Genomic DNA, 15775 nt, shown 5'->3' on the forward strand with positions numbered 1-15775 from the left:
ATGTCAAATGCAAAGGTTCGACCAGACAGCCTCGAGGCACTGACCACTGCTGGCAATGAACCCTCCACGGGCACAGCACCCCCAACTTTCGCTGCATTCTCTCCCGCGTCCCTCTCAACTTCAGCCTCGAAAGCCGCGCCATCACGATCGACGGCCAAACGGTCAACCATCCTCGTCCATCAAAAATCACCGTTGCTTCTTGCTACGCCCCCGCAAATAACACGCGCCCTCGCCTATTCACACCCTTTTTTGCTCCCGTTAAATAAGCTTGCTGGGCTGTTGACCTGGACAACGGGCGATCCGTGGGAAAGCTTCTTGCTTCTAGCCGCCTTTTGGGCAATAGTGCTCTATGGAGATGTTATACTGCGATATGCTGGCCCTATAGCAGTGGTGCTGGGCTTAATGGTGGGCATGTACAGTCGCCGCTTCAGCCCGCTAAGCAGCAGCGGCTGGAGCGAGCCGGGCCGGCCAGATGTAAAAAAGGAGGTTGGGTCTAGTACTGGCTCTAAGAACGGCCACAAGGCCAACTCCAAGTCTGCTGGCAGCTCCGGCGACCTCAGCAGCCACGTGCGAAACCCCCCGGCCGCCGAAAGTACTAACACGCGGCACCAAAAGACGCTTGACGAGATTGTCGAGACACTCAAGGAGTTTACAGCGCGCTGCGATATGCTGCTTGAGCCGATGCTCACTCTCACTGACTTCCTTAGCACGCAACGCACCCCGACATCCGCCACTGTGCGGCCGGCACTGACGACGCTCTTCACACGCATCCTGTTCTGCACGCCGTTCTGGTTCGCGCTGACGCTACCGCCACTGTGCATTATCACTACACGACGCATTGTCATGGTCTTTGGCTCACTAGTGCTCTCGTGGCACTCACAGCCTATGCGCGTGTGTCGCACTATTCTCTGGCGTAGTAGCACGGTGCGCCGTACCGCATCACTCGTCACAGGCCTGGAGCTGCACGCCCCACTGAAACCCACGACGCCAGCGCACACGCTTTCGTCGCGCTCATCGGAGAGTGGTAGCGCGGGCCAGAAGCCGGCGGTCGAATCGGAGCTGACCAAGCAGCTTAAGAACCAGTCATTAAATCATAAGTTGGCAGGCGTCAAGAACACAAGGGATGCAGGTGTTAAGTTTACATTCATTATTTTCGAAAACCAGCGGCGGTGGGTTGGGCTTGGCTGGACGCTGAATCTTTTTGGTTACGAGCGCTCTGGGTGGACAGATGAGAATAATAATCAAGTTCCTTCGAGAGAAGAGTTTGAACTGCCAGACGTTGAGGAAGGTTCGCGGATGCGCTGGCGTTGGGTTAAAGGGAGCCAGTGGAGAGTTGATGGCGTGCCGCTGCCTGAGGCTGGGGCGGCTGATATTGACTATGACACCGAGGCAGGAAAGATGGGCTGGGTGTACTATGACAGCAAGGTAAGAATTACGCGTGGCTGTTTTATGCTTGGCATGAGCAGCTCTGTTGCTCTGCGCTGCTCTGTAGTCTATATGCTAACAAGTGTGCTTGGTGCAGTGGCAAAATGGCCGACGTGGAACTGATGGATGGGGCCGATGGACAAGACGGCGCAAATGGTACCGTGACGCTGAGCTTGTGGACATTGACGAACTGTCGGACAGTGAGGCGACGCCAGGCAGCCCAGCAGAACAGCTGCTAGAAGAAGAAGAAGACGACATGGCCCAAAAGCTACGAGAAAGCCGAGAGTACGAGCGCGGGCGCGAACGCAAGCCACGACATTTACGGGATGAGGGCAATAAACAACAGCAAGAACAGCAACATCAGCAGTCTAGTAGCAGCGGCTTAGACCGCAAACAGCGCTCTGGGCCTCTAAGAGCAAGCACTGGCGGGTTTAAACCTAGCACGCTGGGATATAGTACAGCGGAGGAAAAGATTATTTCGCCTATGCGGACAGAAGTAGCACGCAGCTACAGCCCTAGCATATCGTCTCTAGTGCACTCAGAGCGGGAGCAGGAGCGCGACCGTGATTCATATCTCGACCGAGATGCAGACTCTGTATCGATCATGTCTACATCGTCGCGCTCTTTTTTTAAGTCGTCAACACTGAAGCGCCGTGCCGAGCAGCGCCAATCACATGGATTAACCGGCCTGGACAATAGCAGCCACAGCGATAAGGCTTCGTTGCTGGGTGTGGCGACAGAGCTGGAGATCCACGGCCATGGCAAGGAGAGTCGGGCATGGGGCATTGGAGACGAAGCACACATGTGCTTGGAGTAGGTAGGCGTAGGCTTCAGTGTGTGCGTGAGTTCATAGGTTTGTATGTGTATGCTACGTATATGATGGAAGGCTTGCTATTGTTTCTGCTGTGTACTACATTTATGCACTTTTTGTTTCTTCCAACATCACTATGGATGTGCAAGTTTACGTGATTAGCTAAATGGCGACAAGAGATGGAGATGACGAACAAGACAAGAGACTCGGCGCAATTCCCGGGCGTCCATGCGCCCACAAAAGTAAGCCCTCTAGAAAGAGAAGCAGAAGCAGAGTTACAATAGGGCCGTGGTGTGTCGCTATGATTACACAAATCAGCAACGAAAGCACTTGGTGTTGTATCAGGCTGATGTAAACATTGTGTATGCGTCTAAGGCATGGCCTAGAGGTGGTGGAAAGGGAGGATTTTGTTTGCGTGTTGGCGATGGCGATGGCTATCGAACGATATGGAGCCTGAAACTGCGCGTGCACGCTCTGTGCGCCTTGGTGCAGAAAGCTTTAGCTGTAAAAGGCTGACGGACAACTCCTGGTCTCGTCACTTCATAGTGTCAGTAACATTTCTAAATGCCGTGGTGTCTTTACTTTGGGCTTCTGCGTCCACCTCACCGGCTTGTTCCTTTTCGGGCCTGCGAAACTCGGTCAAGCCATGTGACGCGAACTTACGACAATCTCGCCATCAGGCTCTGTGGCTCGGAGGGCTGGCCGTAGCTGGTAGTTGGGTCCCTAGGCTCGTTTCCATGGCTGACGAGATCTTCCTAGTCAAAATCAGAGCAAAGGCAATACAGCAATGTCCGTCGCCTGCTCCTCCAAGGTGGCTAATTTTGAGGGAGGCGTGAGATGAAGTTGATTAGGTGTTTGGATTGTATTTTGTTTTATGCTTTTCCAGACTTATGGTGTGTAGTGGACTCTTCTGTATAGATCTATAGATGCTTAGGTGGCTTGGATCCTTCGTCTCAGTCACATGAGGCCAGCCGCCCCTGAGTGGATCATAAGCGTAGAATGCTTGAGGTAGGTGTGGGGAGAAGGGTGTCTGCGCGAAGACAGCAAGCTGGCTGCTGTTAGGAGGGCGTTATGTGCTGACTTGGCCTATAATGATACAGAACAGAGAGATCTTCTAGAGTTCTAGAATCACTGCCTGATTCACCTTGTTCAGCGTCCAGTCTCTTCTCATGTGTCATGAGAAGCCTAGACTTTCGATGAGCCTCCTGGTTAGCTTAGAGTGGCAATTGTTTGGTGTAGTCTAGACTAGCATGTATTGAGCTCTTCATATAAATATTGGCATCCATGGTGGGTGTTGGACTTGCGGCGTCTACAATCGTACCATGCTTTGATATTTATGAGGATTGGGAGATATAGTTCTCTGGGAGTTTCTTTAGGTGAGACGGATTCACCGAGCATACTACTACTCTAGAGAAGCTATTGGAGGAGGATGCAGACAGAAGGGGAATATCTGGTCGCTAATACGTTGTGCAACCTTGAGGGGTTAGTCAGCGTTGCACTTGCGCTATTTAGGGGGGAAGACGAGGACAACGACAGGCGGACGATGAGTTGGAAGAGTCAACACAAGCCTCAAGCTCTTGGTAAAATCTACGCCGACCGGTGAGAATAGAAGAAATATTGCAGCCTAATATCTCCCCAAATGTCTGTCTCTGTCTCTTTCTTCACCGATCACGTTATCGTCACGATGTATAGTGTGAGAGGTGAGTGAGCCTTCTGGCAAGCCAGAGTTGCCATTGCGTCAAGAGTTGGGTTCTGGACAGCTTAGGTTTGGTGGCTTTTGCCTTGGTTAGGCATTCGAGGTGTAGCTCTTTTGCTTTCTCTCTGCATGTCTGTGAGATGCTACTAAGCTTGAGATAGATAGGTATCATCAGAAGCAAGCGGGGGACGACCGCCGATGGCAATATTAGCATGTTGATGTTGGTAGTGTAAGTTCTGGCTCAAGTAGTGGGACTAAGCCTAACTCGGATATAATAGCATTGAATGAGTCCATCCTCATACCCCCGTTCGACTCGATATCTGCATGCCGCTGTATAGCCAAACCAAAGTTGCTTTTCTCACGCTCATTACCTGGGCTTACCTTACATCACTGCCCTAGACGCCCGAGTTTAGCTAGATTTCGTTTCACAAAAAAATGAGCCTGTCGTCACTAGCTAAGCTAAGGTCGAAGATTATGGCTGTGTCAGATAGGAGAGAAACCACTTGAGCGAGGGTCCAGTATGCTAAGAGAATTGTCGGTGTCATTATGTAGCTCGTAGAAGTTAAGTTTGTAGTCTGGGGCATCATATCGTATGTGTTTTCGCTATAGCTTTAACAGTTCCCCATCATCTAAGCATCGGCATTGCCCACTAGCATTTACTAGTTTGCCTTCTCTTCTCACAGTCCGAAGAACACTGCAAGGAGACATGATGACCGATTGTCACGGTTGAAGAAAGCAGTAGGGGGGTAGTCTGGGCCGCGGCTTGGTAGACGATATCTGGATTTTGTGGATGGCCGGGTGTAGGCTTGGCGGGCATAGCAGTCTCGAATAGCGATCCATGGCATGTATGAAGCTAGGCAGCCGGGGAGGACTAGCACATTGCCACCGGGGAGATGGGAGACTCGACTGTTCCTAGTTTATAATGGGATACAGAGGTGATGTAGGGTGTTAGATCTCTTGAGGTGTGCGCCGTAGCTCTTGTAGCCTTGTGTGTACTGCCCTCTCTCTCTCTGCGGTTTCCTTGAGGTGTATTGTAGCTCCTAGAATCGCGTGACTTGGTCGATTCCCACCCGACACAGCTTGGAGACTTGGTAGGGTGATGGGCGAAGCCTGCGATAAGACTTTCTGAAGTCATTCATTTCAATACCCATCAGGCATTTGGACATTGCTGATGGAGGGGATGTGAAGTGAAGCAGACCGATGGAGCCATGAGGTAGGTTAAGGTAGGGCAGAATGGTATATCCCAGGTCTGAGGTGTAGTAAGGTCGAGTGGTTGATTTTCATGCCACGCTATAACACATCAGATTAACCTCATTGCCTGTTGCCTGCTGCAGAGTATGTGTGTCTCTTGACGCCAGATTGTTTCTATATAAAAGCCAGTATCGCCTGCCGATGTAGACGAGGTTTCAAAGCATCGCGACTACCGCACGCTCAACTACCTACAACTTATCAGAAACACAACACCACTTTCATAGTAAAAAGGTTACCAACATTAACGACGGCCATGCCCGACAGTATTTGCGACGAGGCCTATAGGGATGTCTCTGATGCGCTCATGAAGACCAGTCTTGAAAACATCCAGTGTATGCTGAATGCCGGCAATATGTGCAGGCAGAAACGGGGAAAGCTAGCGGTTAGCCAGGAAACTTCCATGGCAAGAGATATCGAGGATCCTACTAACGAGGTGGAGGACTTGAACTAGGTGAGTGTTCTTATTTCCACTGAACAAAGAGCTAGAGCACTGTTACTTACATGCTATCCGGGTAACAGAAGATCCAAGACGTCAACATGATGTCCCTATGACTTTTCAAGCGATCTGCACCTAGTCCCACGGTTGCCACTCTCCACCATTCTGTGTTATCTATCCAGGCATTTTTCTGGGCTTTGCAGTCTTCCTATCGCAAGTTATGCGCACTTCAGATAGATACCTTCCATCCTATAGTCCATAGTGCTGAACATGTCCTTCTAGGGTGGTGCTATATGGCGCAATGCCTACAGCCGATCTCAGCTACCTTTGCTATGAGGTCGAAGCATGGAAAACACACATCCCCTGCTGAATTTACTGAAACTTTTCAAACCCTTCAGCCTAGTCTTGTCCTCAGTCTCGTTGTGTAAGCCAAGTAAAGCACTGTGCGTAGACATATTCCTTTAGTTGCTACGAGGCCCGCTACCGCGCAATATACATTGACGAGCGCTCCCGGGCCACACATACAGCGCAAATTGTGATGTAGGCTTAAAACATGAATAAGATGGTTAGCAGTGGGCAGTTTTACAAGCAATCTTCTGCAAGTATTGAGCCTCATCCGCCTGCGGGTGGAGCAAGTTTGCTGGCTAATGGCCTAGATCTAGCTCAAGATCCTCCACCGCCCGTTAGCTAGCCAAAGACGTAGACTTGGTGAAGGGCGAGATGCTGAAATTTAAGAAGCACGATGAGACATGCGACTAGCCCACGAGCTGAGAGAATGAAAGTAAAGCTAGAGAAATTAATTAGAGACGCCTGTCAGGAAAGTAGCCAAGCTGTGTCGATGCTTGCTTCCACCCGTTTCTATGCGCTTCCCCTACCGTGAGATCAGTATATGGGGACAGATAGTCTGCCGTCAGGCTGTCTATCTAACTCAGAGAGCATAGCATCACTATATCCTATTATCGAACTGAAACGACTGACTACTTCCGGCACGCCAGATTGCGAGGATTAGTGATACACATACACTACGATATGTCACTGAATTGCCGGTAGCCCTGCCACCCTCGCTGCACTGTTCTCTCCGCTGACGATAAAATAATTCAGGTCTGTGGCATGGCAGCGCCCCCCTGGTGTAGGAGCACCGCCCATTGCGGGCCAGCTACTAGGCGGAAGTTGGTTTCGTGGATCTTCAAGAAACAAGTCCAAGAAAAACGATGGGGGATAAGAAGGCCAGGGAGAGGAAAAAGCTCGGTGATTATTTGGGCCTGTTGTCTGGGCTATCTTGGGCCCTGTGCTCGCCCGTTCATATTGGGGGTTTTTAATCACGGGTGTATCCGGAGCAGAGAGAGAGAGACAGGGAGGGAAAGCGCCATAACTCCTGGTCACAGTGATCCTGACATCACGCGGAGAATACACGAGACGCAAGAAAACGTACGTCTGGGGTGGCAAACGTGGGGGTCGAAGAGGATGTCTAACAGGAGCAAAACGGAGGGAAAGTCAAGAGTAAGCTGTTGTGCAACAGAATTACGGGACAAAGGTGTCTCGTTCGCAGCCCAGGGATGCACAGTCGCAGCAATAAAGCAACAGAACGGTGCGATGCAGTCATAGTCGCAGCAATAAAGCAACAGAACAGTGCGATGCAGTCACAGTCGCAGCAACACAGCCAGACAACGGCATGTCATCGATTTAGCCTTTCTCCGGGTTGACTTGGTGAGTATGGCTACGCTTTGATTTATTGCTGGCTCGTTTCTTGGCAGGAATACAGAGCAGTCGTTCTTTGGCGATCGAAAGTGAAGTAGCGTTGCGGATTACAGGCAGTTTGCGAGAGGAAAGGATCGGACCGAATCAGGATGCCTTATTCGTCGACCTGTAGCCCGTGATGCATGTAAACTACATGTGTATGACTTAACTTGCAACACCTGCGTATGAAATCGCACGCAAAAATGTCGCAGCGTGTTTGGCGTGGTGGGCTTGCTGCTGCTGTCTCCTACTAGCGTTTTCATGCTGCCTTGCTATCGCAAGTCGTAGGTAGCCTTCCTTAGTTTCATCCTACTCCCAAGCCTAGCCACTGCGCTTGATTTCTCACCAGAGCGTACGCTCTGCGATGTCTGCAGCATCCGGAGTGTCGGGGGTCGGGGGTTGCGGCTTGTGATAACGGCAGTAGCATCTGTAATATGATTTTCATCAATACTAGTCAGCTTACGTACAGCTCTTGTTTTGCCAGCACTGTATCGTGCTACATGGTAGCTATACTGAACGCATGTCCGCCTATGGGGCTAGCCCTGAGCAAATCAGACCGTCCAAGCGTCCCATACTGTAGCAACATATGACCTAGCTTGTCATACTGGAAGGCCTTTTTGGTTTGCCCCCCAAACTTAGCCATCGACTCCACGCTCGCCCTAGATTAGATTTTTTTTTTCGTCGATGACAGACCGTTTTGTATTGGCAGGAAACACGGAAGAAGCGAGGGCAGGGGTGATAGAGAGGAGTGCTTCAGCTGGACGCAGCCAAAATGGTGCATGGCACAGCACAAGAAGCAAGAAGCACATAGCACAGCAGGATAGAAAACAGACACAAATCAAGCCAGGTCGTTATGTGCTGGGGCTAGCCTAACGCTCTACAGCCCTAAGTCTATTCTGGTCTGTTCTAGTCTGTTCTGGTTGGTCAGGCCTATCTATCCCCAGCTAGGCAATATCTACGGCAGCATTGAGGTCCCACATTTGGCCCTCCTTCTCCTCTCTTCTCTCCCCTAGTCCCTTCCTAAGCTGGCTAACCCAATTCGCCCCCCCCCCCCAAAGGGTATAAAGATCTCTTGAATGCCCTCCCACTTTCTTGTCGCCGTTATCAGTCCCTCTCCTCCATCTCCAACTATCTCTGATAAACAACTCTTTCCACGCACTCAACCGTCTTTTAATCACCAACCAATATCACACAAACATCTCTCACCATGAGTAACTGCGGATGCTCCTCTTCCTCTAGCTGTACGTTTCAAACCCCTCGCTTACTATATCATAAAAGACTTGCGTCTTGATTTCGCCCCCCTATTGTTTTGTTTGCTCTTTCCTCTTTCCTATCTTCGCGGCAGCGTTTTCTACCACTGCGTTTCGCTTCTGCTTGTTCCTTTCGCTAATATTTTTTTACAGGCAACTGCGGCAGCGGCTGTAAGTAACCCACCACACCACGTCCTCGTGACGCCGTTATTCACTTGCGTTTCCCCTCACCCTCCCTTTCCCACGGTTGTGGCAACGGCAAATCCTCGACTACGCCACACTTATGCTTACAACCCGTTCCACACCCACACTCGCACTCACTCACACTGTGTGGCATGGCATGGCTTATTCTGCCTCCAGTCTCCAAAATCACTCACTTCGCATCACACCACGTTCTCTTCTCTGTCTACCCCGCAATTACGCTCTCCCTTCTAGCCCGAGGCAGGGGATTAATCAAAAACTTACAAGCGACATGAGTGGTGGTAGACAGAGACAGTTGATCTGCAGTGTCTCAGACACCTCAAGTGCAGGGCATTTCTATTCCTAGAAACTAACATTCATTTTCTTCCCTAGGCTCCTGCGCTAACTGCAAATAAGCAGCTGGCTTCATGCTCTCAGCATCCTACCCTTTCCTTCTAATAACGCTCGCTGTAGAAGTGCTAGGGTATTAGTGCTTAGTCTTGATTTCCTTAGGGTTTCATAATCAATATTATTATTTATCCAAGTTCAGTGCCTCCTTTAGTAACCTCGCGCTACTATGTAGTCTCCTAGCCCCAAACACAATAGCAACGGTGACGATTTTGGCCACTTCCTGTAGCAACTGACTTCCCTGCTCTATGGGAAGCTTATGTAATAACCCTAGTAGTATGGCTAAAGTAGCAAATCGCTGCGGAGCTCTATCCCAACATCGTCAACTAAAAACTCACCCAATACTTGATGTCGATTGCTCCTGCTCCTAGGACAAACAGGAAATAGCTAATGTGCTGCTAAGTGAATATCCTTCATCTTATTGCATAAGACAATATACATGTAATGAGGCAACTAACGCTTATCCGAATCCTCTCCAGCCCGCATTGCCACCTATCTAGAACTGATATACCTACTACCTTGATCTGCCCTTCCCAAGCATCTCGGCCTTCTTCGATCCTTTCTATTAGCCGACCCCTCGTTAAAAGCATGAGCACTATCTGCATTGCTTAATGCACATAAATAATTTGCTCGATATGCCCCGCTTCTTCTTGTGGCTGTCTCGGTACCTTTCATCCTCAAGACCGGTGTTGTATTTGCGAGATCCCCCCCTGCGTACGGATAGATATATGGGCATATGAGAGGAGAGGAAGGGAGGACGTGTAGCGATATGCGTTCCAGCAGGTAGAGACCGGGTAAATCAATGCATACAAATGTACATATAACTACTTGTTTTATGTCCATGTCTATGTAAAGCATGAACCTCTTAGGTACAGACAGTCTCGTATAGTACTTGTTGCTATTGGCCTAGCCGATAAAAGCCTACGAGAACGAGCACGTCAAGCTGCCTGGCGTCGGTTCTTTGCTTCTATGTCTCTATCTGTGGTTGGCCATGCGCCGTTCTGCCTCCTTGCCCTCTTCCTATTTGTACATCTTGGTCTCAGGTTCTCTTGCTTTCTATGGCTCTCCAATTCCTCGATTTCTACGTCTTCCCGCTATCCAAGCTTCCCCTCTCCATCTCTTCACAGAAACCTCGCAGAAACGAGAGCGCCAAGCTTAGACCCGTAACCGGGATGTCCGAGCGAGCAAAGTAACCTTGCTTTTTTCCTATCTTCATTGTCCAGCTTCTGCTGCACTTGTGCACACAATGTACATAAAGCTAGCGACACACATATTATGATGTACATTTAATGCTTCTGCTTCAAATACTGCACCATTCACTTGATTTCGCAGAGCGCGTACTGTATCGTACTACCTAACAAGCAACTGTGCTAAATCAACAGAAGTATACTTACTAATGGAGCCGACCCTCGACAAATAAGACCGGACCGTCCAAGCGTCTTGTAATCACATACAGCCTTGTCTTGTAATGTACCAACTAGGAGATCTTTTCTGTTTGCCCCACCACCCCCCTCTCGTCTTTCCTCCCATTATTGGCATTGCTAAACCCCATTGTGCAAGGAGTAAAGGAATTGACAAAGGCCCATTGTCTTGCTTATTGTCCGACTAACTAGTAGAAGTCACGAGTGCAAGAAATGAGAGGGAAAGGTCGGTATCCATCAACGGCTGGCTATATGAAACAGAGAGCAAGACAAGATACCACCCGAGCAGAAGAAAAAAAAGCATCCAATATACGTCAAGCTACAGCCGAAGCCAGGCCTTCCCGCATTTAGTCTTGTCTTTAGGAGCCCTGAAAGCACATCATCCACTCATCTCCACACGGTTGATGGGACACCGCCTTTCTTGGACGACCCTGTATACAGCAGTATAGCTTTCAATGCGTCCAATGATTGCGTCAAAGGCTCCATGCAGCCTGAGCCAGCATGTTCCACTGGAACAGAGATGGGGAGGGGCAAGAAAGAAAACCCCGCCGTAATAGCTATCAATTCTTATTATTTATCCTCCGTAACGCGCGCAAATTAATAAAGGCCACCTTTCCGTCATGGCCTCTGTCTCCGTCATTGCCCATTGCCCATCTCTTCCTTCACCTCTTCTCATCCTTCTCTATTCTGTAGTCTAACCCTCCCCCCCCCCTCTTCGTGTTGGACAGTCCATACTCTTGGAATTTGGGCAAAGATCAACTGAAATCTTGTAGCTTGGGCCAGATCGCACACCAAGTCTTCGTCTCTCTCCTTGTCGGAAGCTGATGGGCAGATCTTGTAGAGCGTATCGATGCTACTGTAATACTGCTACCGCCAATGGTTACTAAGCACCACCTCTGTCTCTGTCTTAGGATTTCGGTCCCGGTCGTTAATACTCAAATCCCCTTAGATGATATACCCACCTAGCCTCAATTGATAACAACTTGAATTATGTACATTCATTAGCGATGCTGAATTTGAGACTAGCTAAGAGACATAGGTAAGAGCAGAAAGGAGCATGTGATCGCGTTGTAAGAGAGGGGTCCTGATATCTGTATGTGTATTTACTTGGGTACTGTAGGCATAATACATAATAGACACAAACATCCACATAATGGCCCCCTCTTCCTGGTGCATATGTTCATCCGCTTGATGATGCAAGAGGGGAGCACAAGCGAAAAAGGAAGCTCTGTCTGTGTGGTATGTGCTGGGGTCTATTCACGAGCCATGCCTTGTCCTTGTTTCGCCTCGCCTAGAAGCTTCTGCACGAATCGCATGAGTGTGAGCATCAGCATGTTCATGCGCAAAGACAAACAGGAAGGCAAAGAGAGAAAGAGACAGAAAGAGCGGCCTAGGAGGGGCACAACACAGCCCGAGAGATAACAATCTGCCAATCGAGTAGCCTGAGCTCTGCGGGGCTTCTTCTATAAAGACCCTATTCACCTTCCTCTCGAAATGATGTTTCTCTACTCTCTCACTCTTCTATCTTCATTAGCTTCTCTTCCCATCTTTCCGCTCAACACACCACTTATCCCCTTATTTCTCTCTTCTTAAACTAGCCATCATGTCTTTCCACCAAAGTGCTGAGGATATCGAACTTCACGACGGCCACATCCTGAAGGCCAGACTCAGAAACGGCGATGGTGACCTCCAGGATGCCGAGATTGACCTGGACAAGTGCCTGGCCAATGTAGATGGTATGTCTACCCCATATTTTATCTGCCAGTATACACCCTACTTATCAACAATATGTTGGAGGCGACTGTTTACTTGCTTTCCCACTCCATAACCACCAGCCTTCGTGTACTAACCGCTTTCTTCTCCTATTTTAGGCCGCTTCGAATGGGGAGGTGAAGGATTCCACAGCGTTGCTGAGGACATCAGCTTCTCAATTGAGGGTGATGACAATGTCCCTATTCTCCGTGCTGCTCTCTTCAACTGCGAAGGCGAACCCGTGCGTGCAGATGTCAATCTGTCTGAGCGCATTCACAACGAGAACGGCAACTTTGAATTCCGCTGTAAGTCGAAAGAAAACGCACCAGTTTCTTTTTTGTAAGACGTTGAACTACGTACTGACATATGTGCCACAGAAAAAGAGACTAATGGATACCGCTCTTCTCTGTCCAACTACATTTATAATTGTATCATGATATTTCTACGTCATTCATGCTCTAAAGACCTATTTTTCTATGAATAAAACCAAATAAGTAACCTCACGTAAAATACTTGTACTGTTGTGGATGCCGGTGACTGTGACAGCATAATATGCACAAAGATACAGAAAGAAGCACATGATCCCCCTCAACTCCGCAAAAGGTTTCTTGTCTTTTTGCCCTCTTGTTGGGCAATTTGTTTTGCGTGCTTAATGTTAAGTTCGCATTTTAATAAGGGACATCACATCACATAAGCGAGAAAAAAAAAAGTATGAGAATAATATACAAGATTGCTGGCATATCAGGCACATCTCTTCCACCTCCCCTCCCCACTCATACAAGTACAGAATGCATGCAAACTCCAAAAGGGACATGCGCCTCTACCATCCCCTCCCCTCCCCTCTCTCTCTTCCACCTTCTATCTAAAATAAACAAAAAGAGACAGGCAATGTTGGATATTCCGCGCATATCTCTCAAGCCTTGATGTTGAGCCACTTGCGCTCTGCAAAGTCACCCAGCTCTTCGTGACCAACAATTGGCAGCTTACGCTTCCGCAGCTCCTCCTCAATCTTCTTCCAGCTACCGTCCATGATTTGGCGATCGATAGGTGTGATACGGCGGCTAAACACTCTGACATTCGGCAGAGACTTTAGTGTCTCGCTGGAGCGGATCTGCTCATTGACTGTCTTGGCCTTGGGCGGCGTGATCAGGTAGTTGAGCAGCTGGCCCACAGTGTGCGATAGATGCAACCTGGAGTCTGAGATAAGGTAACCGGTAAGCTGGTAAATGCGCTTGCTGATCTGTAAGGGGTATTAAATATTAGCAATATACCAAGAAAATATGTAGAAGAATCAAGAGCGAGATATTCCCCAGTTCCGTAGCTCTAGTGTTGGCGCGTATGATGGGTAAAGTGGTGGTAGACTTACGGCAAACTTGAGCACGGGATCCGCTAGAGAGATCTGTTGCCACGTCGAGTCAAAAGTCTTGACCATCTCCGCCGCCTCTTCCTGCGAGAAGCTTTCCTCCTCTGCTGTAACACCATTTGAACTGTTTAGTGCCCCATACACCTCCGAGATCTCGCCTGTCAGCGCAACATCGCCACCCTCCTTCACTTCAAAGGTAATCTGGCTTGTCTTGTAAGCCACCTCCTTGCTCACTCGCGCCCAGCGCTGGGTCATTCCGGTTGCTTCGCCCTTAGCTCTATAAACCAGCGCTTCAACTACCGCCTGGCGCACCAGCACCGTCATGACCTCATCCGATATGCGGCTGCGCGGGGTTGCAAACACCGCCAGGTGGCTCTCAGGGCCCCAGTGGCCGTCATGGTCCCACCATGAATTTAGATTACCAACGGACTCTAGCTCGCTAGCGTTCTCAGCTGGGACATAGGCCATTTGCTCAGCCTCAGCCGGCGTTGGTGCCACCAAGTATTCGCCTGGTACCACCAGCTTCGACTCAGCAAAGCCGTCTAGCTCATCGCCACTAACAAGCTGCTGCTGATCCAGCTGTGCTGCCTGAGCCAGAGCTTCGTTGCGCTCCTGTTCACGGGCAGCCAGCAGCTCACGCCGTTTTGCTTCTTCCTCCGCCTTGGCCTCCTCGCCGGCGGAACCCTTGCCGAAAATCGCCTGGAGCTTCCTGTTGGGCTGTATGTGCCGAGAGGGCGTTGTCGAAATGCTCCGAAGGGCTGATAAGGAAACAGTGACCTTGCTAGCAGCACCGGGGTTGGCACAAATGCGCAAAGCCTGCGGTAACCGGCGAATGGTGTTGGGGAGGGACATCGTTCTGTCCTGTCTTTGCTAGGTTTAGGTCGTGCTTCGGCCCTTATTTCATACGAGAAACAAGGCTTTCAATTATTAATTCAGGGGAGGCAAGCCAAGCGTCAGATCGGCTTCGCAGTCGCTCTGTAATTGGCAGGTGGAGGGTTCAAATTGAACAATTATCGTCAAGTTCTGCTGTCGTCAATCAACTAAACTGCCCATTGAGCAGCAAATTCAACTTTTTTTGCAGTTCTCCTCTGCTTTTGGCGCCACATTTTGGGCTATGACATGACCACTATGTGTGGCGCTTGAAGCTGCGAAACGCCACACCTTCCTGCTTAATCCAAGCAACCCGTTTTCGGCAGGCGCATTTGAATCAATTAATAGTAACCTCAAACTTGCCGTCTCTTTCTTAACTTATCTCTCCGCGATTCTTTCTTCTCCCACGTCGATATTTGCCATGCCAGGGCCGCCATGGCAAAACTACATATGCTTATCCTCCTACTCGGAGTCCTAGTATCATTAGCAGCCGCCCAGGGTATGTTCTCCCTCATCCTCCACCAACTCACATGCTCAAAACCAAGCCCCCCCCCCCAAAAAAAAAGACTCTCCCTCCAAGCTAACTACTGCCCTTTACCTTCCCCTCCAACTACTACAGCGCCCGTGTTCTGCAAATGCACCTGCTTCAAGAACAGCACTATCGTGCCCCTCGACAACATCAGCGCCGGCTCTGATCATGGCATCCGATCCAGCATCTACAAACCGCCGTTCAGCTTCGACTTCATCTCTAGCGACGACGAAGCTATTCCAGCCAAATCTGCTTCCGATTCATCGCCTTTGGAACGTCGCGTGCCCCCGCCCTCATGCACGCGTTGTACCAAAGCATTCTGCCTCAATCAGGGCATTGACTTCTGCAAAACCGCCAAGGAAGACGATGTCCAGACCATGTGCTTTCAGCGCGACAGCGAAAAGGACAAGATCATCATCTGGGCCTTTATCCTCGGTACTTCGGGCCTTTTGGGTTGGGCTGCCTATAGAAAATACAGAGAAACTCATCTGAAAGCTATGGGAGACGCGATGCCCTCACGGACAGACTACTCAAGGATTGGGGGTCTGTCTGGCGAGCGCCAGTAGTCAATTCCTGTCATGTTATTTTCTTTTTGTGTAAATGAGTTTTTTTTTTATTCTTGAACTTTCTTTGTTTCTATTATTGT

The 15775-nt window shown here is 49.6% G+C and overlaps 3 protein-coding genes across 3 annotated transcripts; 2 read left to right on the forward strand and 1 right to left on the reverse strand.

Annotated features, from left to right (window-relative positions):
* On the forward strand, nucleotides 1-2242 carry HOO65_020658 (Peroxisomal membrane protein PEX30; the record flags this gene model as incomplete). The annotated part of the gene is made up of 2 exons (XM_071006529.1): nucleotides 1-1425; nucleotides 1523-2242. The coding sequence occupies 2 exons, from the start codon at nucleotides 1-3 to the stop codon at nucleotides 2240-2242; spliced, it is 2145 nt and encodes a 714-aa protein (XP_070861296.1).
* An 11038-nt stretch (nucleotides 2243-13280) lies between these two features.
* Nucleotides 13281-14582, reverse strand: HOO65_020659 (Ribosomal subunit 39S; the record flags this gene model as incomplete). The annotated part of the gene is made up of 2 exons (XM_071006818.1): nucleotides 13281-13607; nucleotides 13734-14582. 2 exons carry the CDS (start codon nucleotides 14580-14582, stop codon nucleotides 13281-13283), a joined length of 1176 nt encoding a protein of 391 aa, XP_070861297.1.
* Nucleotides 14583-15035: 453 nt separating this feature from the next.
* Nucleotides 15036-15695, forward strand: HOO65_020660 (MFS transporter; the record flags this gene model as incomplete). The annotated part of the gene is made up of 1 exon (XM_071000126.1): nucleotides 15036-15695. One exon carries the CDS (start codon nucleotides 15036-15038, stop codon nucleotides 15693-15695), a length of 660 nt encoding a protein of 219 aa, XP_070861298.1.
* Between the last annotated feature and the right edge of the window lie 80 nt (nucleotides 15696-15775).

Source organism: Ceratocystis lukuohia (assembly GCF_044167205.1).
Source record: "Ceratocystis lukuohia strain C4212 chromosome Unknown Supercontig2_pilon, whole genome shotgun sequence".
NCBI lineage: Eukaryota > Fungi > Ascomycota > Sordariomycetes > Microascales > Ceratocystidaceae > Ceratocystis > Ceratocystis lukuohia.